Here is a 26,683-nt window from a genome sequence, read left to right on the forward strand (position 1 = left end):
ATTCAGCGAGGAGCCCAACACAGGACTCGATCTCACGACCCTGAGATCATAACCTAAGCCGAAATCGAGAGTCAGACACTTAACACCAGAGCCACCTGGGCACCCACAACAGTAGATTCTTAAAAGGGAGGAGAACCATCTCCTTTACTAGCCTCTCGCAAACGTAGCGCATTGCTATGAAGAAGTGCATTCAAATCCTGAAATCACTCAGAGATTATCCTATTCTAATAAAAGATACTTATTATTTTTATAGGTTTTGCTTAATGAAGACCCAGGTAGACTTCCGCACACTCTGTTAGGCTAGAGGCACTGGTTTCTCACTTGGAAGAAGTAAAATGCCCATAGGAGAAATTAAATGATCAGTGTAGGATCCTTTTTTAAAAAAAAAAGGAAAGAAAGAAAGAAAAAGTAATTCCAATTCATTCATAGTGGGTCATGCTTCTTAATTTAGCTACAGGGAAGTTCCAATTCATGTGAACGTAATGCTGTCTTCATTATTCCACAATCCAGGGATGTCTACAGCAATCTGGCCGCTCCCTCACTGAAAGGAGATCAGCGTATGTGTCTTAATAACACATTCTTCTTGGTCCTACTGCAATGTGGCTTTAGTAACTGTACTTGATTGCGACATAACCTGGCCTAGGCCCCCTGCTGTGCTCTTACAGACCATTATTAATGTGGACCCCTTCCGGGGCTGTAATTTGGAATTCAATTTGCCATAAAATTGTCCTAAGTGTCACCTTAGTAATTGGAGATCATGTGACCCATGAAACACATTGAACTGCAAGATGGCACCTCTTAGAAATTAATGTCACATTGTTCGCAGCAGTAAAAAGGCACCAGCCATTACATCTGAAGTAAATTTCACTGTGCTTCAGAGACAGTGAGGGGTTAAGAGGAGGGTGTCCCACCTGTACTCCTGGAGCAGGGCCTACAGGGCCTCAGTGAAGAGCCTTCCTCAGTAAATAGCCCAAGGCTCAGACTGGTCAACCCAGGAACCCCTCTGGTTGACTTCGATGATATTTTTCTTTTAAATTTTATTTATTTATTTATTGGGGAGGGGATAAGGAGGGGGAAGCAGACTCCCCTCTGAGTTTGATGCAGGGCTCAATCCCAGGACCCTGAGACCATGACCTGAGCCAAAATCAAGAGTTGGACACTCAACCAACTGAGCCACCCAGGCACCTGGGCACTTATTTCTCTTTAACCAAAAACCCTTATGTGGTCTAGCAAAGGATTTTAAATCTGCTTCCAGATATAAAAGGCAGTTTAGATGTTAAGTGTGGCCAAACAAAAGGTAGTCTGGCTCATCACTAGGGAAATGCAGATCAAAACCACAATGAGATAACACTTCTCACCCATTAGGAGGGGTAGCACTAAAAAACAAAAGAAAACAAAGCAGGGAATAGAAATCATTGGCAAGGATGGTGCAGCCATTATGGAAAACAACATGGAAGTTCCTCAAAAAAATTAAACATACAATTAGTACGTGACGGCTGGGTAAGTGCACAAAAGAACTGAAAGCAGGAACCAGACCAGATATCTGAATACCAATGTTCACAGCAATATTATTCACGATAGCCAAAAGATGGAAACAACCCAACTCTCCATCCATGGATGAATGGATACACAAAATACACTACATGTGGCGTACACACAACATGGTGGAAACTCAAGGAAACATTATACCAAGTGAAATAAGCCACACACAAAAGAACAAATATTGTTATGATTCCACCTGTATGAGGTACATGGAGTAATCAAATTTCCAAACAAAATAGAAAGATGGTTTTGGGGGGTTGAGGGGAGACAGGAATGGAGGGTTATTGTTTAATGGGTATTGAGTTTTGGTTTCATAAGTAAGATGCAAAGAGTTTTGAGATTGGTTGCACAATAACAGTGAATATACTCAATACCAGGGATGTACATATTTAAAAATTGTTAAAATGGTAAATTGTATGTTAGATACGTTTTATCATAATTTTTTCTTTGGACACAACCCAGAATGTGTGTAATCTGGGAATGTGCCAGAAAAGTCTAGGCATCAATGTGGTTATCCTGTAACTGCTGTAGGTAAGACAGGACACCCTCAAGGTGCCTGGGTGGCTCAATGGGTTAAAGCCTCTGCCTTCAGCTCAGGTCATGATCCCAGGGTCCTGGGATCAAGCCCTGCATCGGGCTCTCTGCTTAGCAGGGAGCCTGCTTCCACCCCCCTCTCTCTCTCTCTCTGCCTTCCTCTCTGCCTATTTGTGATCTCTATGTCAAATAAATAAATAAAATCTTTTAAAAAAAAAAAAAAAGATGGGACGCCCTGAGGAGATGCAAGTGGAGCCAGAGAGACAGAGAGGAGGAGTGTGTCTGCCTCTGTCCCTGGCAGACAGGTGGTGACAACTTCCTTGCCTTCAGCCTGATGGCTCTGCCTATGGGGGAGGCAGGCACTAGCACATTCATCTGGCCATTGGCTCTTTTGGAAATTTCAGCTAAATCCACTATTTTGTAGCCTTATTTTACAGGACATGTTTTACTTGTTCCTTCTTTTCATGGTGACTCTCCTGATGCTGAATTTAGGCAGGCAAAATGAGATGGCCTGAACTGGGGCCCCTCTACACATGGCCTTCACTCTCACATGTGTCTTCCCTCCTCTCTCCCCCCAGTTACAAGGCACAGGCAGCAACATTCCTGTGTATGTTCTATAGCAGAGATCAGAGCCAATATTACCCTGACTGTTATGGGACTTATGACAGGGCACAGCACACAAGGTGGTCATCAATGCTTCTACTATTAAAAAAAAAATTCCTATGATTCATCTGGTCACCTGGAGAGGCCAGACACAGTATGATCGTGATGCTCTTAATAAATGCAAGAGTACTTTTAATGAAGCAAGATCCTCTGGACAAAAGAGATTATGCCAATATTCTTTATCACATTGTTGAAGGCATGATATACTTTGGACTGGTTCTCTCCACTATGCCAATTTCAAAAAAGGCTGTGAGGAATCAGAAAGCTGAGTATAATTTATGAGAGCTACGGGGCAAAAACCGTCGTCTAGGGCTCAACAAGGGCCTGATATCCCCTCTGCTTAGGCTTTAGACCACAGAGGATTATACTCTAAGAGAGAAGATGAGTTGGGATAGACTGAAACTCAACTTCATATCATCTCAGTTCTTGAAATAAAATTAAGGTGATCCAAGATTGCTAGCTTGCCTAGCCAAGAGAACATTTTTCTATATATTATTTCTATAAATTTTTATGTATCATGGATATATACAATATTTTATTAAATTTTTTAAAAACCGGGCATACAAAGATAAAAACAACATGAAGGAAAACTGAAATAAACAACAAACACTTCATTTAGTTATGGTGGCCCAGATAATGGCATGATCAGATACAGACTTTCAAGCAGATAAGAGTAATATATTCAGTAAGAAGAAAGACAAAATTGAGAATTTTTTGTAGAAACTGGGCTATTAAAAAAAGAAGCCTCTATATATAAAAAATAAAGTCGCTGAAACTAAGAACTAAGTGGTGAAGTCTAATGGCAAATTAGACTCAGCTGAAAAAAGAACCAATAAACCAGAAGGAAATTCAGAAAAAAATATCCCATATGAAGTGAAGGAAAACAGAAGAGAGGGAGGACAAGGGGGTACAGAAGGAAGGTCTAACACACATGGAATTGGAGTCTCTGAAGCAGCAAAAGAATGGGCCGGGAGCAGTATTCAAGTAGATTTGCTAAGAATTTTCTATGACATTGAACAACATCAAACCATTCAAGGAGACCTACAAACTCCAACTAGGACAAATGAAAGGAAATCCCAAATCAGACACATCACAATAAACCTGCAGAGAGGAGAAAGAGAAGGAGCTACGTGAAGAAATAAAACGGATGTCATCAAAGGAGCAAGAACAGAATCACAGTTTCTCTACAGAAACTATGGCTGTTAAAGGCAATAGAATGAAATCCTCAAAGTGCTGAATGCTAGCATCTGCCAATCTAGAATTCCAACAAAAGTATTCTCCAGTGGTGAGGGGGAAATGAAGTCATTTTCAGACAAATGAAAACTGAGAAGATTCATTATTAACAGATATGCTGTTAGAAAAGAAAATTGACCTCAGGCGGAAATTCAGAAATGCAGGGAGAAACAAGCAACGAAAAGGTAAACATGAGGGCAAGTCTAAATGAATGTTGATTCTATAAAACAATCAATCTCATGGCACTTAAACTATATATAATACAAAGATGCAGCAAAGACAGCATGCAAATCAGGAGACAGGGAATGAAGTTAAGGAATGCTAAGATTTTTGTCCTCTTGGGGAGGAGCATGAAACACTGAGAAATGTCAGACTTTGAGGAGTCATTGATGCATGCTGTAAGTTTTACTCTCCACTAAAAAGCAGTATGGGAGTGTCACCTCCAATTAATGGACAGAATAAAAAAAAATGTAAGAAGTCTAAAAGAAGAGGGGCACCTGGTGACACAGTCAGTCAAGTGACTGACTCTTGGTTTAGTCTCAGGTTGTGATCTCAGGGTCATGAGATCAAGTCCTGTGTCAGGCTCCACACTCAGTGCGGAGTCTGCTTGGAATTTTTGCTCTCCCTCTCCCACTGCCCCACAACTCTGCATGCTCTATCTCCCTCTCTCTCAAAAAAAAAAGTCTAAAAGAAGGCAAGAAAGAAACAGATCAATTAGTATAAATATAAAGCAATAACAAAAAAGCTAAATTTAAACCCCAATAAATAAGTAATTATATTATAATCACTAATTATAATTAAATCATTAATTTTATAAATTATTTCATTTATTTTAAATTGTTAATTAATTATTACAATTAATATAATTTAGAGATTTCCTCTTTTGCCTGTTCAGGTTTTCTATCATTTAAGTTACTTCACTAATATGTACAAATGAACTTTTTTTCTTAGATTTTATTTATTTATTTGACAGATAGCACAAGTAAGCAGAGCAGCAGGCAGCGGGAGAGAGAGAGAAGCAGACTCCCCACTAAGCAGGGAGCCCGATGTGGGGCTTGATCCCAGGACCCTGGAATCATGCCCTGAGCCGAAGGCAGCCGCTTAACCAACTGAGCCACCCAGGCGCCCCTGTACAAATGAATTTATTGAACATTCTGGATATCAGTCTTTAGTAATTTCATGGCTTCTGTTTATATGTTTGAAGTGTGCTTTCTCATCACTTCTTTTTTTTTTTTTTAAGATTTTATTTACTTCTTTGCCATAGAGAGAGAGAGAGCACAAGCAAGGGGGGAATGGCAGACAGAGGGAGAAGCAGACTCCCTGCCTGATGCTGAACTCAGTCCCAGGACCCTGAGATCAACACCTGAGCAGAAGGCAGACGCTTAAGTGATTGAGCCACCCAGGCACTCCGCTCATCAGTTCCTCAACAGAGAATCATATACTGGTCACTGATTCAAAGTACAAAAAGCAGCCATAGGGACAGAACTCAACCGCCTGTGCTTGTTTCTAAGCTGCTGTTTTAACTGGAGGCATGTTAGACTACAGCACTATTCTCTCAGCTCAGTTAATTTGGGGTGATGGGGTAGCTAAGACTGTTGCATCCCATGTACTTGAGCACATGGTCATATTTCTTTTGCTACCTACAACATCAAAATCCAAAGACATTTCCTAAGTCCTGTGCCATTCTCTTCGTGGTAGGTGCCATAAGGTTCAACAACTCATCTTTCACTTTGAAGAGAACACAAAATTATCTACACTATTATAAGTAAGAAACTTGACTTTTGTGATGAGGTCCTCAGTTTCGGGGAGGGCTTGTCTCCCTCTCTCTGGCTGGTATGGACTTAGTACATCAGTGAAGGTACTTTTTCCACTGACTGTTCACTAATTTAGCACGATGTCATCAATATAGTGTACCAATGGGATGTGCCAAGGGTTGTCAGAATAATCAAGACCAGCAAAGGCTAGGTTTTGACACAGCCCAGAAGCAAAATGGCTAAGGGGCACTGCGGGCTCCACCACGTGAAAGCCAACTGCTCTGGTGGTCCATGTAGATGGATATTAAAAACAAGGTTCTGAAGTCAAAATATTCTGATCACCATATCGTCCATGCTATGAACCATACACATTGTTCCCATCTCTGCCCCTCTGTTATCTTATCATTCCCAGTCAAACTGGAAAACCCATTTCAATACTACCAACTCTCCCCTTTATCGCTGGGTCTTAAGAATCCAGACAACCAAGTACTTTCAAGGATGTTGTTGATGCTTCTAACATGACAGCGTCTTTCAACATGTTATTAAAGGGTGTATCCTCTGAAAGAGACTACGGAGACTGGGCAGTCGTGGGAATGTGGTAGCACGTGATGAGACATCCCAACATTTTGGTCTCTTTAACTCTCTGGATTCTTTCCTCTTCATCATATCCAGGAAGATCTGACAACCCAACCTCATGGAGTGAGCCAACTGAATCTAGTTTTCGGTCAAGCAAGCAAGCAAATTGTTAGAGCCCCTCTTGGGTTGAAACATTAAATCCACAACCTCTGCTTTGTGCACCTGTATTAATAACTACAGCCTAACCCAGAATTCTATTTTGTTCTGTTCTTGCTCTAATTCCTACATATATTCTAAGGCTATATGAGCAACCTCTTCCTGAGGTCATCCTCACATGGCGCCTGAGATCTGATTCTATGGATCTGGAGGTAATGAAGGGTAGTAGGGGTTTCTCATTTGAAAAAAAAAAATCATTGTTTTGTTTATTCCCTCTTGATTCTTAAATCTTTTATGTCTTTTCCTTGCCTTTTTACAGACTAGGACCTTGCCTATGATGCTGAGAAAAGTCTTGATATTAAAGGCAAATTTCTTAAAAATTATAACATATTTGACATATAACAATTGTGTAAATTTAAGCTATACAACAGGTTGCTTTGATAAATTCATATCTTGTAATATAATTGCCATTGTAGCATTTAGCCCTCTTATCATATCATGTAATTATCACTTACTTCTATTTTGTGGTGGGAATAATTAAGACATAGTCTCTAAGCAAGTTTGATGATGATAATATTGTCTTCTATACTCATTATCCTGTGCCTTACACATTCAGGACTTATCTTCTACAGAAAAGGCAAACTTTAAGTGTCCCTTTTTAAGCATAAAGATTTTTGTAGGTATCCTTCACCTTTTAAAAAGTTTCCTTATTCTCAGTTTGCTGGGTTTTCTTTTTAATCATGAAAAGATGCTGAATTTTATCAAATGCTTTTTCTGCACATACTTAGGTGTTCACATGGTGATCTCTCTCTAATGTGGCTCATTCCTGGGTGTGTTTATATGTTGCTAACATTGGCTTAGCAACATACTGTGCATTCCTAACTCCCTTTTGCAATTATTCCTTAGCGATCTTACACCTATATTCTTGAGTTAAAATGGTTTGCCCTTTTCCATTCTGTACTGTCAGATTTGGGTATTAAGGTTAAAATGAATAAATTAGTTGGCAAGTATTCCTTATCATTCTGTTCCCTGTGGGGGAAATATGGTAAAGAATTGATTTTTTTTCTTCCTTCGCTGTTTTGATAGACTGTACTAGTGAAACAAAATCAGCTTGTCATTTTCTTTGTGGAAAGAGTATTAAAGAGTATAAATTCTGCATTGTTTTCCATTAATGGTTTTATCACTTTTCAGATTTTTAAAAAAATTTTCTAGTGTCAATTTTGGTGATAAACTATGTCTTTTTAAAGGAATTTGCTCTGGCATGAAGTTTTTACTATTCTCTTACCATTTCTTTAATGCTAAGACATCTGGAGTAAGGTTCCCTTTCATTCCTGACACCAGATATGTGTATCTTCTTCTTCTTTTTTTTTGCATTAATTTTGCCAGAGGTTTGTCAGTTTTATTGGTCTTCAGAAAACTCACTTTGGTTTTATGGTTATTGCTGTTGATACACTCATTCTGAGCTTCCTTTTTTATTTCCCCAAGTTCTGCTCTGATGTTTGTCATTTCCTTGCTCGTACTTTTTTGTAGGGCACATTTGCTGAGCTGTTCCCAGCCTCTTGAGATAGGTGCTAATTTGAGATAGTGAATTTTTTATTTGTATAATACAAGGAACTTAGAACATTTCTAGCCTATACAATTATGACTATGTCTGATTATTACTGATCCTACAATTTTTATCAGTGAGAATATGTTCATATTTCCATTTTAATTTCTTCTCTGATTCATGATTTGCTATCTCGTGATGATTGTTGATATTTCTATTTGTCTAACAATTCTGTTCATTTCTGCTTTATCTATACTAAGGTAATATTACAAGCCACAAATTTTAGAATTGTATCTTCTTGGTAGAATGAATTATTTACTGTGATTATATTTCTAATATCATTTGTCTTAAAGCATATGTATTACCATATATATATTTGTGTGTGTATATAATATATAACCACATATATATGCACATATATATAATCACATATATATATATGCTTTTATTTATTCATTTGATAGAGAGAGAGAGAGAGAGCACAAGCAGGGAGAGCAGCAGGCAGAGGGAGAGGGAGAAGCAGGTTCCCTGCTGAGCAGAGAGCCTTAAGTGGGGCTTGATCCCAGGACTCTGGGATCATGACATGAACCAAAGGCTAGATGCTTAATTGACTGAGCCATCCAGGCACCCCACATATTATATTATTACATTATTAGCAGCCACACCAGCTTTCTTTTGGTTAGAATCTGTATATTATGCTTTTTCTTTTACTTTAAATATTCTGTATCCTTATGTTTTAGATGTATCTTATTAACAGCATACAGTTGGGGTTTTTAAAATCCAGTCTGATACTATTTTACTGGAAGCATCTTCTCTGTTTATACTTTTCTCTTTTTTTAGGATTTATTTATTTGAGAGAGAGATTGATCGCAAGCATGAGTAGGCAGAGAGGTGGGGAGAGGGAGAATCAGTAGGCTCCCCTCTGCACACAGAGCTGGACACAGGGTTCAACCTCATGACTCTGAGATCACAACCTGAGCTGAAATCAAGTCAGGCACTTAACTAACCGAGTCACCTGAGGCACCCCTATATTTACTTTTCTTAATAAAATGAATTTAGTGTAATTACTGATATATTTTTATTTAAATCCAATATTTTATTTTGTGTTTAAAAATTCCCTTTCTCATTTTTTTAAGTTTTGCTCCCTGCTCCTCCCTTTTCCCTCCTTGCCCTATTTTTTTTTCTTGATGAGGAGACAGTGGAGGATTTTTAAAATCATTCCCCTGGCACCTGGGTGGCTCAGTGGGTTAAGCCTCTGCCTTTGGATTGGGTCATGATCTCAGGGTCCTGGGATCAAGTCCCCCAACGGGGTCTCTGCTTGGCGGGGAGCCTGCTTCCTCCTCTCTTTCTCTGCCTGCTTCTCTGCCTACTTGTGATTTCTCTCTGTCAAATTTTAAAAAAAAAGTTTTAAAAAAATCATTCCCCTTTTCTCTTCTAAGTTATACACTCGGACTCTCTTTTAGCAGCTATCTCAGAAATTAAAAAATGCATAATTAAATGATCAAAGTCTAAAAATCAAAATCTTTACCCTCAATTTGGACAATATGAGGACCTCAGAACATCTTACCTTTATTTATTCCTTCCTTACATACTGTTATCATGACCTAATTTATGTTTTATCTTTAACCTTAGTAGATGTATTATTATGGTTTTATAAAGATAAACTTCATGTATACTTGTCCAAATATTCAACACTTTCTTTCCCATTTCTTCTTGCAGCTATAACCTTCCATTTATGATTACTTTCCTTCTGTAGGATGAATCTCCTTTAGCATTTTTTCAGTCAGTTCTCTTAATAAGAAGCCCTCTTGATTTTTGTTTTTAAATGTCTTCATTTCACCCTCATTATTCAAAAGATTCCTTTTCAGGTTATAACAAATTAGCTAACAGTTACCTTCCTTCATCAACTGAAAACACCATTCCATTGTATCTGATTTCTAGTGGTGCTGAGGAGAAGTCACCTGTATTTCTAACTCACATTCTTTTGAAGGTAATTTGCCCTTTTACTCTGGTTGCTTTTAAGATTTTCTCTTTTTCTGTAGTTTTGTTTAAATTCACAGTGTTCTATCTGTTGTGAATTTCTCTTTATTCAATTCTCTTTATTACATCTGTGGATTAGTGCTTTTATTGGTTTTGGATATTTTCAACCATTGTTTGCTTAGATCCAGTCTCTGCATACTCTCTCTCCTAAACTATGGGTCTTAGATGAAATGGAAAGTAGACCTTCCTACCGTTCCTTCCTCATTGCTGAACTTATTTACTTCTGTATTCTTCTCTCTCTGTGTTGTATTACAGATAATTTCTTCTGACCCATCTTCCAACCCACCAACTCTCTCTTCTTGATGACAAGGCTGCTGTGAAAGATGTCTACAGCAGCCTTCATTTTAATTACTGTATTTTTCATCTCTAGCATCCCTATGATTCCTGTCAGATATATCACTTTTAATAATTCCTTATTTTTTGTAGTTTAAAAGTCTATTATTTGTAATTTATTAAAATAGTGAACTTAACAGCTTTAAAATATGGATATGGCATTTCCAGTACTCAGAATGTGAGTAAGTGTATTGCTGTTACTTATTGTTTTTCTAGAACTCATGTTGTTTTTGTTCTTGAGTTCCTGATTACCATTGGCTGGTCACTCACTGACCTTCAAAAAGGACTTGTGGGCTTTCCTAGAGACCTAAGATGAATATATCCTTCTCCAGTGAGCTTTTTTCATTTGTTTCTGCCATACATTTATAGGAACTACCAGCTGAGAACCACCTCAAATCAGTTTGCAACTAGATGTTCCTTTGTCAGCCTAGGCTTCAACTACCTGGATTGCAAATCCATATAAAGGCTGGTCTTACGTACATAGCCAAAAGACACATGAAAGACTGCTCCACATCACTCAGCATTGGGGAAATACAAATCAGAACAACCATGTAATATCACCTCACACCTGTCAGAATGGCTAAAATTAGCTCAGAAAACAACAATGTTGGCGAGGATGCAGAGAAAAGGGAACCGTCTTACTTTGTTGGTGGGAATGCAAGCTGGTGTAGCCACTCTGGAAAACAGTATGGAGGTTCCTTAAAAAGTTGAAAATAGAGCTACCCCATGACCCAGCAATTGCACTACCTTATTTACCCCAAAGATACAAATGTGGTGATCTAAAGGGGCATGTGCACCTGAATGTTTATAGCAGCAATGTCCACAATAGCCAAACTATGGAAAGAGCCCAGATGTCCATTGACAGATGAATGGATAAAGAAGACACGTTGCATATAGACAAGGGAATATTACTCAGCCATCAAAAATAATCGAAATAGTGCTATTTGCATGATAGGATTGAACTAGAGGGTATTATGCTAAGTGAAATAAGTCAGAGAAAGATAAATGACATGTGATCTTACTCATATGTGGAATTTAAGAAACAAAACAGATGAATATAGGGGAAGTAAAGGAAAAATAAAATAAGATAAAAACAGAGGGTGAGGCAATCCATAAGAGCCTCTTACCAATAGGGAACAAACGGTTGCTGGAGGGGAGGTAAGTACAGGAAGGGGGTATTTGGGTAATGGGTATGAAGGAGGGCACTTGCTGTAATGAGCACAGGGTGTTATATGCAGCTGACAAATCACTGAACTCTACCTCTGAAACTAAAATACACTACATGTTAACTAAATTGAATTTGAAGGAAAACAAAACTCCATGTGTGAAAAATAATGTAATAACATCATACACTGACAGATAGTGACTACTCTTACTGTGGTGAGCACAGTGTAATGTACAGTGTTGAATCACTGTGTTGTACACCTGAAAGTAATACAACATTGTTATCTATACTTCAACTAAAAAAAAAATAAAAAAAGACTTGAGGGAAACATGCCAGACTGCAAATAGGGTAGATCTCTGCACATATGAAGGAAATGTAATTTTTACTTTCTGCTTTGTGATAGTATTTTTCCAGTTTTCTCCAAGGAGTATGTTTTTGTTTTCAGGAGAAGAGGGTTTTAGTTGTTTTATCTAATTTAGTGGTGATAAACACTTCTAAGTGTTGTTTGTTTGGGAAACTCTTCATCTCTCTTTAACTCTGAACAATAAACTTGCCAGGCAATCTGGGTTGTAGGTTTTTTTACTTTCAGTACTTTGAATATATCATGCCACTCTTTTCTGGCCTGCCAAATTTCTGCTGAAAAATCAGTGTATAGCCTTATGTGGCGTCCCATGTATGTAAGTAGTTACTTCTCTCTTGCTCCTCTTAAAATTCTCTTTTTATATTTCAACTTTGACATTTTGATTATTACTTACATATTATATATATTATGATTATTATGTATCTTGATGAGGACTTCCTTGGGTTCATCTTGTTTGGAACTCTTTGTTTCCTGAACCTGGATGCCTGCTTCCTTCCCCAGGTTCAGGGTATTTTCAGCTATTATTTCTTAAATTCTGTTTTACGCCCCTTTCATTCTCTCTTCTTCTTCTGGAGCCCTTATAATGTGAATGTTGGTATGTTTGATATTGATCATCTCAACAGATGCAGAAAAACTATTTGAAAAACTCTCAACCAAGTGGGTTTAGAGGGAATAACCTCAATATAAAAAGACCATATATGATTAACATGCAGCTAACATATTCAATGGTGAAAAACTGGGAGCTTTTCCTCTAAGATCAGGAACAAGACGAGGAGGTCTACTCTTACGACTTTTATTCAACATAGTATTGGAAGTCATAGCCACAGCAATCAGACAAGAAAAAGACAAAAAAGCATGCAAAATGGTAAGAAAGAAGTAAAACTGTCACTATTTACAAACATGATACTATATATAGAAAACCTTAAAGATTCCAACAAAAAACTATTAGAATAAATGAATTCAGTAAAGTTGTAGATTACAAAATTAATATACAGAAATCTGCTGTGTCTTTATACACTAATAAAAAAGTAGCAGAGACATTAAGAAAAAATCCATTTATAATTGTACTCCAAATAATATCTAGTAATAAACTTAACCAAGGAGGTAAAAGACCTGTACTCTGAAAACTAAAAACACTGATGAAAGCAGCTGAAGACAACACAAATGGAGAGATATACCATGTGCATGTATTGGAATTAATATTGTTAAAATGTCCATACTACCCAAAGCAATCTACACATTCAATGAAATCCCTATCAAAACACCAATAGTGTTGGGGCACCTGGATGGCTCAGTGGGTTAAAGCCTCTGCCTTCGGCTCAGGTCATGATCCCAAGGTCCTGGGATTAAGCCCCATGTTGGGCTCTTTGCTCATTGACAGCCTGCTTCCCCCTTTCTCTCTGCCTGTGTCTCTGCCTCCTTGTGATCTCTGTTTGTTAAATAAATAAGTAAACTCTTAAAAAAAATAGTGTTCTTCACAGAACTAGAACAAATAATCCTAAAATTCATATGGAACCACAGAATACCCTAAATAGCCAAAGCAAACTTGAGAAAGAACAATAAACCCGGAGGACTCATAATCCCAGATTTCAAGATATTCTACAAATCCATAGTAATCAAAACAATATGGTACAGCCACAGACACAGATATGTAGATTAATGGAACAGAAAAGAGAGACTAGAAAGGATACTTCTATGGTCAGTTAATAAACCACAAAGGAGGCAAAATATACAAGAGGAAAAGACAGTCTCTTCAATAAATGGTTCTGGAAAACTGGACAGTACATGTGAAGAATGAAACTGGACTGCCTTTTAATACCACACACAAAAATAAACTCAAAATGGTCTGAAGTCCATTTCATACCAAACTAAAAAGCTTTTGTACAATAAAGGAAATGGTTAATAAGACAAAAAAGGAATCTAATGAATAGAAGATGTTTGCAAATGACATATCTGGTAAGGGGTTAACATCCAAACTATATAAAGAATTTATACAACTCAACACCTAACAAATAAATAATCTGATCAAAAATAGGCAGAGGACTTGAAACATTTTTTCCAGAAGACATACAGATGGCCAAGAGTAACATGAAAAGACACTCAACTTCACTCATCATTGGGGAAATGCAAATCAAAGTCATAATGAGATGTTACCTCAAAACTGTCAGAATGGCTATTAACTGGGGGTGCCTGGGTGGCTCAGTGGGTTAAGCCTCTGCCCTTGGCTCAGGTCATGATCTCAGGGTCAGATCGAACCCCACATCGGGTTCTCTGCTCTGTGGGGAGCCTGCTTCCCCCTTTCTCTCTGCCTGCCTCTCTGCCTACTTGTGATCTCTCTCTCTGTGTCAAATAAATAAATCAAATCTTTAAAAAAAAAAGAATGGCTATTAACAAAAAGGCAAGAAATAATAAGATAACGATATGAGGATATGGTAAGAGGGAACCCTTGTACACTACTGACGGGATAGTAAATTGGTACTGATGGAAAACAGTACAGAATTTCCTTTAAAAATTAAAAATAGAAATATCATAAGATCCAGCAATTTAACTACTGGATAATTACCCAAAGAAAATGAACACAACACTTCAAAAAGATACATGCACCCAATGTTTACTGCAACATTGTTTACAATAGCCCAGATATGGAAGCAAAGTAAGTATTCAGGGATAGATGAATGGATAGAGATGTGAGATATATATATATATATATATATATATATATATATGTGAGATATATATATATGTGAGATGTGAGATATATATATATATATATTTATTGCCTGATAATTAAACTTTTATATATATATATATATATATATATCAGGCAATAAATGGGTCACTGTCAGAGAGGAGGCAGATGGGGAGATGGGCAAAATGGTGAAGGGGGGGTGGGGATGCAGGCTTCTAGTTATGGAATGAAGAAGTCTCAGGAATGGAAGGTCTGGCATAATATAGTCAGTGGTATTGTTAGATGGTATTGTACAGATGGTAGCTACAGTTGTGGTGAGCAGAGCAGCTGTATAGAAGTGTTGAATCATGAGGTGTACATCTGAAATTAATGTAATATTGTGTGTCAACTATATTTCTTTTTTTTTTAAAAGATTTTATTTATTCATTTGACAGACGGAGATCACAAGTAGGATGAGCAGGCAGAGAGAGAGGAGGAAGCTGGCCCTCCATGGAGCAGAGAGCCCGATGCGGGGCTCGATCCCAGAGCCAAAGGCAGAGGCTTTAACCCACTGAGCCACTCAGGCGCCCCGCAACTATATTTCAATAAAAAACATAATAAACATATTTTTAAAAAGATGATTAGAGAATGAAATTCATCTACTAGGTCCTAGGAAAGTACTTGTGGGAAGCACAATTGGGATGCTTACAGTCTTTATTCTACGGTTACTTTTAATATGCTAGGTTGGCATTTATCTTTAAATGGAGCTATAAATACTTTTCTCTCACAATCACAGCTAATGATGCATTTGTGGAATTTTTGCTTCCTATTCCTGTGCCCTTGAGATCTTCTAGTTTATATGTCTTCGTTTCTAAGGGAGACAGGATTCCTCCAGGGAACGCAACAATGGCGCCATCGTTGTGGAAACTGACATGACCTTACGGCCATTTGGGACTCCTCATGCCTCTGAATCAACAGGCAAAGCAGCGCGCTACTGTTCTTGTTGGGAAGACTGAATCCCAGGATCCAACTGCTGTCATATAGTGGGTAAGGAGGACCACGTCTCAGCCAGGGGCTGCTTTAACATGGAAATTAGTTTAAGGGAACATTAAGGCAACCCCAAAATGCAAGACCACGAAGGACCCAGACGGCTCAGGAACAGTACACTGAATCACCCGCCAGGTAAAGAGCCTCGAGTAGGCAAGGTGCTGGCTGAAGATATAGAGATCATAGGATGGGCAGCAGAAAAACGGTTTTTTAAAATATCCACTCCACTCAGGAGCAGCTAAGAATCCAGGGCCATCCAGTGCTCATCACATCACGTGATGTTATACATAACTAAGGAATCACGGACCATGACATCAAAAACTAATGATCTGTTGGCTAATTGAATTTAAATAAATAATAGTAATAAAAAAGAGCCAAGGACCAGCTGGGCAGGTTGGTGGTCCCACTGTAACTTTCCAGCAGGACCTGGTTTACCCTGGAGTAGATTTCTTACGGAGTGTTTTTGGAAAACGCTCTTCAAAGAAACTCAGGGCAAAATATTAAAGCAAAGTCAAAAAATGAGTGGCAAACTGAAAGACTAAATGTTACAGAGAAAGGGAAAATCTTCCTAATCTAGAGACAACTAAAGATAAGGAAAAAAAAGACCAAAAAATCGGATAGAAAGATGATAAAAGACCTGTAGGGTTCACAAAAAAAAAATTAGACAAAAAGGTTTTAAATGTTTGAAGACATCGAACTTCACCAATAAGGAAATTAAAAGTACAATGAGATATGCATCAGCTTGGCAAAAAATTCAAAAGCGGAAAAACCCACCTTAGTGGCAAGACTGAGGGGAAGCAGGCATTGTTACGTAACCCCTCCCAAGGTAAATCTGACAGTACCTAATAAAATGGCATGCGTTTACCCTTGGATCAGTAATTCCACTTCTGGGAAATTACCCTAATGAGTCATCTCCACCAACACACACACACAAAAAACCCATATGCACAAGGTTATTCATTGCGGTGTTATTTGTCATTGGAAAATTTATGTTAATATATACTGTGTATTTATATTGATTTTTACATACCAATATAAAGCAGTAAGAGGAGAAAACCTTAAAGTTGGATAGAAAAAATCTAATTGGGTATCAAACTGATAACATAACCACAATGAAAAGAATAATTAAACTTTTAAACTTTCAAACATAGTGTTGTGACAATACATTTTTGCTAAGGGCATAAAATCTTAGAAAAAAAGTAAAAGATTTTACTCCATCAGTTTGCTGTTGGTAGTGGCTGTGGTTTAATAATTTCCAGCCTATTTTGTGTTTATGAGAGAGGTACCAATATGAAGGAGGGAAATGAGGAACCACCCCAGGTGTTGATTTTAACTGACAGTTCAGTGTGAATTCATGATTTTTTTTTAAGACTTTTCATTCATTCATTTATTTATTTAACAGACAGAGATCACAAGTAGGCAGAGAGGCAGGCAGAGAGAGGAGGAAGCAGGCTCCAATGCGGGCCTTGATCCCAGGACCCTGGGATCATGACCTGAGCCAAAGGCAGAGGCTTTAACCCACTGAGCCACCACATGCCCCAAACTCATGATTTTTTAAAAGGTCTAGAAAAGAGCATCACCGCGTAGCAACAAGCGAACACAGTGTGGGGATCAGGGTTCCTGGATACCATTCCTCACCAAAAAAGACCAGGGCTTCGTAAAGAATGGCTAGTTTGCAGTCTAGAGTGGGAAAGTATAATGTGAGCCCTAAACATTTTGCTGTACCTCAGAGTAAAAAAGTATTTCCAAAATGACAGGAACACACAAGACATTTAACCTGAAGAAAATCCCAATAGCCAAAGCTGATAGGACTTGAGTGTCGCATAGAAGAATTATGGTTACGGACTCAACTGTATTTCAATTAGAGAGAAGGAAAGAAACAGGAGGACGGAGGCCCAGGCTAAGTCTCTGAGGACTGATAAGATGGAGAGAGACGGAGAAGAAAGGGGATTCGGTCGGAATGAACAAACAAGGGCCTGTCCAAGAAGAGGACATGATTCAGGAGACTGAAGCCAGGTGGGGGGCACGTACCGGTCCGGCTAGAGTGGCAGGTACGTCCGGGGACCAAGAAGTCCAAGATTCAGTGGTTTGGGACCACGAATCAGTGGTTTGGGACCACGGATGCCAGTCTGAAGACTGAACTTTGAGCCTCGTGGCAATCGGGAACCACTGCCAGCTTTAGCGCGGAGGGGCTCTAAGAGTTGAGGACGTGGGCATTTCTGGAAGGTGCCTCTGGCAGCTCTGACGGAGGACAGAGAAAGGAGGGGTGAGACCGATAAGGAGGTCTTTGCAGGGGTGAGGGACGAGGTGCTGGGGCCCGTGAGGGGCCCGGGAAGAGATCAGGAATGAAAATGGTCTTCGGAGGATGCATGGACAAAACTTTGTCAGAAGAGAGAGCCAGTGCCTCGGTTTCTGTGCCGGAGACCCGTAGGGGTGACGGTGGTGCGGGGCTGAGTGCGCCGGCGGAGAACCCGTCTCTGATGTTCAGAATCGGCCTGGACCAGGTGGACCGCGAGACCGCAGCATTCTGAGGCATCCCAACCTTGAACGGTTAAGGGACGGTCCCATGCTGGGAGTGGGGGGTTGGGGGAAGGGGGGTGTTGCTGGCCCTTCTCCACCAGGCCGACCTCTTCCAGACCTTACGTAAAAGGAGGGCTCTGGTGCGTTCCTGAAGCTTCTGCTGAGGACTGCTCCCGAGAGGATTTTATGATGCTCCAAAGATAACGCCCAGAACCTTCTCCCTGGGGCATCCCCGTGGGCTCCTCGGACTGAGTGTACTGTCATTTCCTGACGGGGCCAGAGGAGAATTCTCAAGACCCGACTCCGGAGTGGGCCCCCACGAAGGCCTTTCCCCGTCATCCCTGCGGTGAAGCTGCAAAGCCGGGAGGGCCCTCTGTGGTCCGTGGCCCTGTGGCCTCGTGTCGCGCGGGCCGCCCTCTGCTGCCCCGCATCCTGGCCTGGCTGGACGGAGCCGGCCTTCCTCCCTGCACACTTGGCATCCACACCGCCAGCTATAAATCATGCCCGGTGTGTTCATTTTCAGTTTAAATGTGTTCTCATCCCAGAGGAGCGACTAATGGCGTCAAGTTACTGATGTGCAAAAAGCCCGCTGCTACGGGGACGATGGATTAATGAAATCGCGGTCGTGGCGGCCGGGGCGGCCATAAATCCTCCGCCACGGTGACAGAGACTTAACACTTTGCTCCCCGTCCCCTTCTCCCAAATTATTTTGTGGTAAAGATGCAGGGTAAACGGTTACCACTGCTTGAATGTCTGCTTCTATTAGAAGCCGACGCAAGCCAAGCCCCTCCCTCCTGAGGGAACCTTCTCTCAGACGGCGGGAAGGGGGCCCAGAGGGGTTTAAAAGCCTGTTCCACTTTCTCTAGGAGGCGGACGGCAAATCGCTTTATCGAGGACCATCACCGACTGATAAATTTCACTCTGAAAACCGGCGAACACAGGGATCCAGTGGCGAACCCCGCTCCTCTGGCCGGTGAGGGACCACCCACACCTTCTGTTAATGGCTTTTCTCTTCCCCTGATGAATTTAAAATGACGAACCAGTGTAATTCCCGTAAGTGATTCTGAAAGGTGACAAGTCTACTTCTCGGTAGGTGAAGGACTCCGGGGAGCCCACTGATGGGCCACGGGGAGTTCAAGGGTCCCTGATCCTAAGAGCAAAATGTTTGGGTGGATATGGTTTTCCAGAAAGAAGGTCTATGAATGTCATCTGATTCACAGAATGTTCTGGAACACCAACACAGGACTGCTCTGTGGATTGCCTCGATGGTCACACTGTCTTCCTCTCCACAGTCTCAGGCCCTTGCAATAGGATGCTATGAGGAGGCTCTATCTAACCCCAGTTCTGGGCTGGCCTTGGGCTTGGCTTTGGCCCGTGGGACATTGGCAAAGTCAAAGCCAGCGGACACAGGAAGTACTTGCCTGCTGAGGCTCACCTGCTTCCTCTTCCTGGAACCCTGCTGCCACATGAATGAGGCTGGGCAACCCAGTGAGCTTCACGACCCCATCACCCTCTTTTCCCCGGCTGACCCACAGGCAACCGCAGGCCATGAGCCACGCCTAGGCCAGCAGAAGCGGCCACCGGAGAGCCTGCAGAACGCACCCGGGAGCCGGACACCGTGCCCGTCTGCACGATCGAAACAATCGCCAGGCGTTCAGCATGTCGACTCTGGCTTCTGGCAGTCAGACTTAGCTGCCAAGTGGGGCTGGTCCCTTCCAGCTCGAACAGGCGTCTGTGTGTTACTCTGACAGTGGCCCGCGCCTGGCGTGGCCTCGGCACTCCTTCTGTGAGGGCGGGCGGATCCTGGGGACTGGGGAACAGGACGCCACACCTAGTAAGTACCTCCTTTCCTTGCTTGTAAAATAAGGCGGGGGTGACTGGAGCCTCCCTCATTACCTAAGTATTGCCTGAGCCCATCCACGTAGGAGGGACGAAACTGCTCGCAGGGTCACGGAGCCATAGAAGAAACCACCCCCTTTACTCCCCCCAGAGGAAAAGTTTCCCCAAATTTGAATAGCACAGAAAGGTAGAAAAGCAGGTAGAGAGGAAAAAGAGGAAAAAGAAACAAAAACATCCGTTTTGAGCTGGGATCTAGGATAATGGAGCTTTGGGGTGCGCACGCCACATGGTCAAGCCGCAGATATAAGGAATAACGGAAAAGACTCCAAGAAAAGAAAAAGCATGACATGTACAAAATGGTACAAAACGCGCAGAAGAGTTACACAAAGAGCCATGATACACTTGAGACCTTTTTTTTTTTTTCCATTAAGACGTCAGTGCTTTTCTAGTAACACCTAAAATGACTTCTTTCTAGGATGCGGAGCACCACTTTTTGTATTAGAGATGTATTTGGGAGTAAATAAGGGATATGCATGTCACTTACTCTATTAAGTAAAGAAAACATCCAAAACTCTGCTTTCTTGACAAAACAGACAATAAGCTTTTGCTTGAGAAAACAGATTTTTAATCCAATCATCCCCACAGATATCCAAAGAGAAACTTACAGCTTGCACCACCATGCTTTTAATAGAACTCTCTATCCTTCCCCTGGAGAATGGTGAGCTCTTCAACACTGAAGTCACCAGTGAGGAAGCAAATGGTTACCAGATGGCATTTTCAACCACATTTTTTATATTTATTGTAATTGTGCTTCTCTACAGCTAACGCTTCTTGTGATTTGCACAATGGATGTCTGCCTTTGTTTACCCACATGAACAGAGAACCGCACTGCCAGGAGGGAGGCTCACACGGCAGCGTCGGGTGTGTGAGCTCTGTGAGGCATCCGGTAAGGGCAGAAGCTGCCCTTCCCTCTGCCAGAGCCCTTAGGATGCTCTTATGTTGGCGTCACATTCTTCTAAAAGCAGGATCAAATCTTCAATCAGGCTGTGCTCTCTGCCGTGGGTCACTCTCATAATATCAAAAGCCTAAAGGGGAAAGAAAGAAGATAGATTATGTTAGAGGAGGCAGTGAGTTAGGTTTTAATAGGATGCCTGGAGGCCTGCCAAGGGGGAGTCAGGGGCGGCTATGGGGGAGGGGTGGTGGTTGAAGACCCCTCTTGGCAACAGTCCAAAATGGAGCCACCAGAAGCTAGCTCAAACCAGACAGGCCCGAGACAAAGAAGGCTGGAAACCCTGACCAAGTAAGGGACGAAAGTCAAGAAAGGCTGCTCCCAAGCAATCCTCTCCTGGAGGTAAGACCTGTCAGTAAGATAGAGACCCACACCCCAGGGCAAGCAGCTCTCCCTGGAGCTCGCCCGCTCGAGTCTCAGGAGTCTACACTCGCTTTCATAAACTTACCTACTTGCACGGCTCAACCGCTGGGTCTGGTCTGTCCTTGAATTCTTTCTTGCAATGAGACCAAGAGCTTTTGGCCACACCCCGGGGATGGGCTGGGTGGAGGCCTCTGGTTCCGGCGGTGGGGGGCTCCCCCGCCCACCCGGCAACATCTTGATGGGCCTCTTGCCTGCTCATCTTGATCCCGTGATCCCAGTGGGGTGAACCGTGCAGTCCACAGCAAGAGCAGCACTGTGCTTCCCCAAGCCACACAGTAAGGACAGGGCGAATTTTTCACGGGGTGTCTGGAGAACGCGTTCAAGACCTGAGTCCCGCGGGGGTGTGGTTTCCAACCAGGATCTTCAGGGGTTGTCGGTGAAGAGGTTCGGTGGAGACTTAGGTTTGCGAAGAGCTACTAAAAGCGATTAATATCAAAGATGAAACACCACATTGCCACCACTTCAAGATCTCGTTTCTGTGTGAAGCATTCAGCGCTCCTCTTCCTGCGCTGGGATGGCGAGCTGCGTGTTTCCGTGTCTTCTTCTCATGTCCCAGGCCATGAAGCAAAAGCATTCGGACAACTGCTTCCTTCGCTCGCCACGTTCTGTTGTCTGCCACGAAGTCCTCTCAGTCCTGCCTCCTTAACACTCCTGAAATCTGGGGGGGGCCTGCGGCCACTTCAATAACCAGAGGAGAGTATAAGGAGCGTGACTGACTTCCAAGACGAGGGCTAAGAAGGTCTTGCTCACGATCATGTTTGCTCCCGGAGCCGTGAGCTTCCGTGCTGAGAAGCCCCAGATGCGGACAGGCCAGGCGCAGGGCTCTGGCCGACAGCCCCCACGGAGTTCATCTTCCCCATCACCCCGGCCTTCACACCACACATATGCATAAAGAAGCGTCCAGGGGCCCTGGCCAGCTCAGTCAGAAGAGCATGCGATCCTTGGTCTCAGGGTCATGAGTGTGAGCCCCATGCTGGGTGCAGGGATGACTTAACACACACACACACACACACACACACGGCGTCCGGAATGACTCCAGCCGCTAGCAGGAAGGGCGCCAGATTCCAGTCTTTCCAGCTGAAACCCAAGACATTGCGGGAAAGAGGCAAGCAATTCCTCTGGTGATGTTGGAATTCCTAGCCCAGAGGCTCTGTGAGTCTCATAAAGCAGCGGTTGTTCTACTCTGGTAAGTTTGGGGATGGCTTGTTACAGGGCGATGGTATTTTTGCAGTCAGTAAATTAGAAACAGTGTCAGCCGCACTGCCCACTATGCCCACTAGGGGGCTAGCAGGAAAGGAGCACCGAGCCCCCGTCTCCACGTGCACCTGCAAAGACAAGGCTTGGTGGTCGTCCAGCACCCACCCAGAGAAGCTGCTGGCGCGCAGGCTCTCGGCCTTGGGTGTGCAGTACTATCAACCAGGGAGCCTCGAAAGAGACCCCAATGCCCAGACCTCACCCGTGTGATTCACAAAACACGCTCTTGGGGCTGAGAAGGACTGACACCGTAGCTCTCAACAAACAAGAGCCACTCTCTATTATTCAATGTTAATTTATAGCCAGCATAATTACCACTTTAATGGTCATGTACAATTAATCCCATCATGTTTACAGACCCTCATTCATTCACTAAGCTACTCTCAGAAATGTAGATCACTTCCGATTTTTAACAACAACAAAATGACATACTCTTCCAATTTATAATATATTTTGCCTTTGCGGAATATTTGCTTAAGCTCAATTCCTAGGGACTCCTGGGTAGGAAGAGCTTTGCAGCCAGAGACGGCGGAGCTGGGAAGCCACGTGGTCACATCTCAAAGCCCTGCATTCTGCGGGGAGGAAACCCAGGGCAGCTAAGTGGTCAGACCCAGGACTGCTTTCCTTGCCTTTCTCCTGCCTCTTTAAAAAAGTCCTCTGTAGGCTGGACGGAAGGCAAACAGGCAGGCAGAGGGTCTGGCTGTAGCTGCTGAGAGAGAGAGAGAGAGAGGAGAGAAAGGGAGAGGAAGCTGGGCCAGCTCAGGCTCTGCACTTCGCCTAGCAGAGAGCAGCAGCGTGTATGGAGTCCAGATGTGACCTGCAGACAGGCAGGCCCAAACCCCGGGGACATCCCAGCTGGCAAACCCTGAAGGTTCGGATGAACTTGAGTGGGTCGGTCCAGTGGGTGTACGGTGTCGGCAAGGACATCCGAGGTGGGGGGTGGGGGGTGGGGGGGCGTGGTCCGCCACCCTGAAGGCAGCCCTGCTCTATGAGGTCCCTCCGGACAGGAGATCAAAAATAAAGGTTGGATCCATTCTGGGAACAAATGGGCCCTGTTTCATCCCCTCCTGCCTCCCACCTGGGGCGCGACTCTGGGTGCTCAGAGGGTCTAGACACCTGATGGTCTGAGGCGCAGAGCTGTTTGAAAGCAGATGGCCGGAGATCAGAGAGCTGCTTTGAGTCCTTCGCGGGAAATCCTCCTACTTGAAAGCTCTCTTGGATGTTCTCTTCCCTTCTACTCAGCAGAGGGCCCAACGTCTCTGGGATCCGGCGGAAGAAGATGAATGGGCTGGAAGCGCAGCCTGCAAACGTCTTTGCATAAAGGAAAATAACCCTCCACCGGGCCCTCCACACAGGAAGTCTGGAAACAGGTCAGGCCTGACCTGGGAGAGCTCACCTCCATCCTGTCCCTCTTGGGGACCCCCTTGCTGGATCGTGGGCTGGTCCTGTTGCCCAGGACTGCCGCCCCCTCCCACCAGCTTCCTGGGCACTCCTGGCCAGATTTCTCCAGGTTTCTTCCCTCACGGATGTTCTGTACATTTGACTCAGACGTCAAATGACAAATGTCTTTGTCCTAGCGCTCTGTCGAGGGGAGGTTGCTTTGCACGTGTTTAAACATAGTACAGTCTCCAATCTTCCTTCCTTCCGGCCTTTTTTTCCAGTTAGAAGTTTCACTTTCTTCTACTTTAGAAATCAGGTCTCCTCCTCAAGAGCTGAAGTAAATTGTGGCAGATCCAGAATTTTCCTGCTTGTCTTACAGCAAGACAGAGCCTGAGCCTCTGCAGGAGGCTTCTGGAATTACGGAGCCACAGGCAGGAAGGGGAGGTGCACAGCTGTCCCCAGCCTCACTCCCACGCCTCCACACCTGCTCCCTTACAGAGGGGCCACAAGGGCTACGGGGTCCAAAGCCCTCACAGTGTGGTCTGAGAGGTGGGTGCGGGGTGAACGTGGACTCTTCAGGACTCAACCCAGGGCTCCCCTAAACCTAGACGTGGCTTCTGAGACACCCAGAGGGATCGCAGGGTCCTCCTAGTCAAGATGCTTTGATGGTGCTCTGTGTTCTCTTTATTTGGTGGTGAATGCAGCCTTGGAAGCAATGGCGGGGACAGGGGGCGACCCCTGAGCGTTATGTACAAGATCTGAGACACTAAGATTAGTAGATTTTATCCACGGGGGTGGCGAGAAGCAGGGAGGACCCAGAGGGTAGAGCTGGGGGAGAGGACCGACTTGAAGAAACTGAAAAAACACTGACATCATTCATCTAGAAGGTGAAACTAAATATAGACACAATTAACAAGCAGACTTGATCATTTTATAAGTGATGGATGGAATAGAAGAGAACGGGAGAGAAACCGAAGAAAGAAGTAGGATTCGGTACTGTGCAAAGCCTGGCAGCGACCGTCTTCCGTATGTGTGTGAGTGACGTGTCACACCGGGGCTTGGGGAGACAGGAGGGGAGTGGAAACTCAGCCCTGCTGATGGAGCACATGTGGTCCTTGTCTTGGGCGTCAAGCGGGCGGACAGGTGAGCTGGGGTACCAGTTCTCAGAGATGCAGAGCACTCCATGGGGGGCCGCAACCCTTCAGCCCAATGGGAAGAAGAAGATGGATTTTTCCTCCAAAATAAAGTTACAGTAAACCCCTGACCAAGCAGAGCGATGGTTTCCTGCAGCTCTGTGGCTCCCCTCGCTCAGACCCTCCTACCCCCCCCCCCGACATGTACACACCAGAAAGGACAATCTGGGTTTCATCTCCTGCAGCAGTATGTAAAACAGATTAGGGAAACAGAAACTTGAAGCCGGCTCACGCTGGGAAAAGCTTATCTCTTCCCATTATACTTTATTTTTTTCAATAGTAGCATTTAAAAAGAGCCTCCACATCATCTTCCGCCGAGGACACATCTGAAGCCTCCGAGGGGACCGCTACACGGGTACTGCCTCGAAATGTCAAGCAGGAGACAGCAGCACGCCCTGTCTGCTGCGTGACCGGCATGGTTCATTCCGGGATAAAGACAGGGTCCCAGGACTGATGGCAGTCTTATCACATCTTTTTGAGTAATTTTAAAATTGTGGTCTTATATTAAATACATTAAATCAAATTATGAGTTAATGCTGCAAACAATAGCTTGCTTATTAATTTTTAATACAAATATATTAAGCTTATCAAGGATCTCATATACTCTCTACCCTGAGCCTGAGGGAATCCAATAAATGACTTCCCCAAGCATGATTTAAATATGGATATAAAATCAGAGGGAAAAGAAATGGATGCCTGATAAGAACCTCTGGAATCACACTGCAAGAGGGAAAAAAGGCAAGTTTTCTTACTCTGCACGACTCAGGTTGAAAGCTGAGCAGGGGAAGGGGAGGGGAATTGGTCTAAGGCATCCGAAGTAGGAAATGTAAGAAGCCGGACTTGCAACACATCCAGTAGTTCCAGAACAAGAGCTCTTTCCAATGGGCAGCAGAAGATTCCAGCACCTTTGATGACACGCCTCAGCTCAGCAGCGCCCCTGCTGGCTTTTCTCTGATCTACACCTTCAATAACTAGGATCCACAGGAAGGACCTGCCTGCCCACCTCATCCCCACTCCCTCCACCAGGAGGCGAGACTTAGTGAAAACGTGGCTCCACTCATTCACTATATATTGTCTAAGCAGCTCTAATGAGTAAGACTTGGCCTTCCCCGGGGAAGAGCTCTGGCATAAGAAGGAGAAAGAATTGGAGCAGGACAGTCTGTGATCAAGGGAGCTGTGAGGCACTGGGTGTCCAGGGGAGAAAAGGGCACAGCCCAAGGGAACCTCCGGAGGGTTACAGAGGTGGTGAGCTCAGGACTGAGCCTTCCACTGGTAGTAAAAGGACTGTTTTGTGTTGCCGGATTTAACTCATCAATCCAATGAGTATGTATCAAGCACCTGAGAGACCCTGAAGAAGTCAAGTCACCTCCCTGTGCCTCAGTTTCCTTAATTAAATAAGGAAGAGACTGCACTAGATTAATTCTAGGCGCAAACCAAGTCCCGGAAA

At 43.1% G+C, this 26,683-nt stretch overlaps 1 protein-coding gene across 3 annotated transcripts in view; it reads right to left on the bottom strand.

Annotated features, from left to right (window-relative positions):
* Window positions 1–20,585: 20,585 nt before the first annotated feature.
* The window catches only part of SMYD3 (SET and MYND domain containing 3), a 689,511-nt gene continuing 683,413 nt past the window's right edge, over window positions 20,586–26,683 (bottom strand). For all 3 annotated transcript variants that reach the window (XM_044267073.1, XM_044267075.1, XM_044267076.1), the window contains one exon: window positions 20,586–21,062. In XM_044267073.1, the coding sequence (XP_044123008.1) occupies window positions 20,961–21,062 (102 nt within the window). In that variant the 3' untranslated portion in view covers window positions 20,586–20,960. The remainder of the gene's footprint in view (window positions 21,063–26,683) is intronic.

The sequence above is a fragment of the Neovison vison genome, chromosome 10 (genome assembly GCF_020171115.1).
Source record: "Neovison vison isolate M4711 chromosome 10, ASM_NN_V1, whole genome shotgun sequence".
Lineage (NCBI taxonomy): Eukaryota > Metazoa > Chordata > Mammalia > Carnivora > Mustelidae > Neogale > Neogale vison.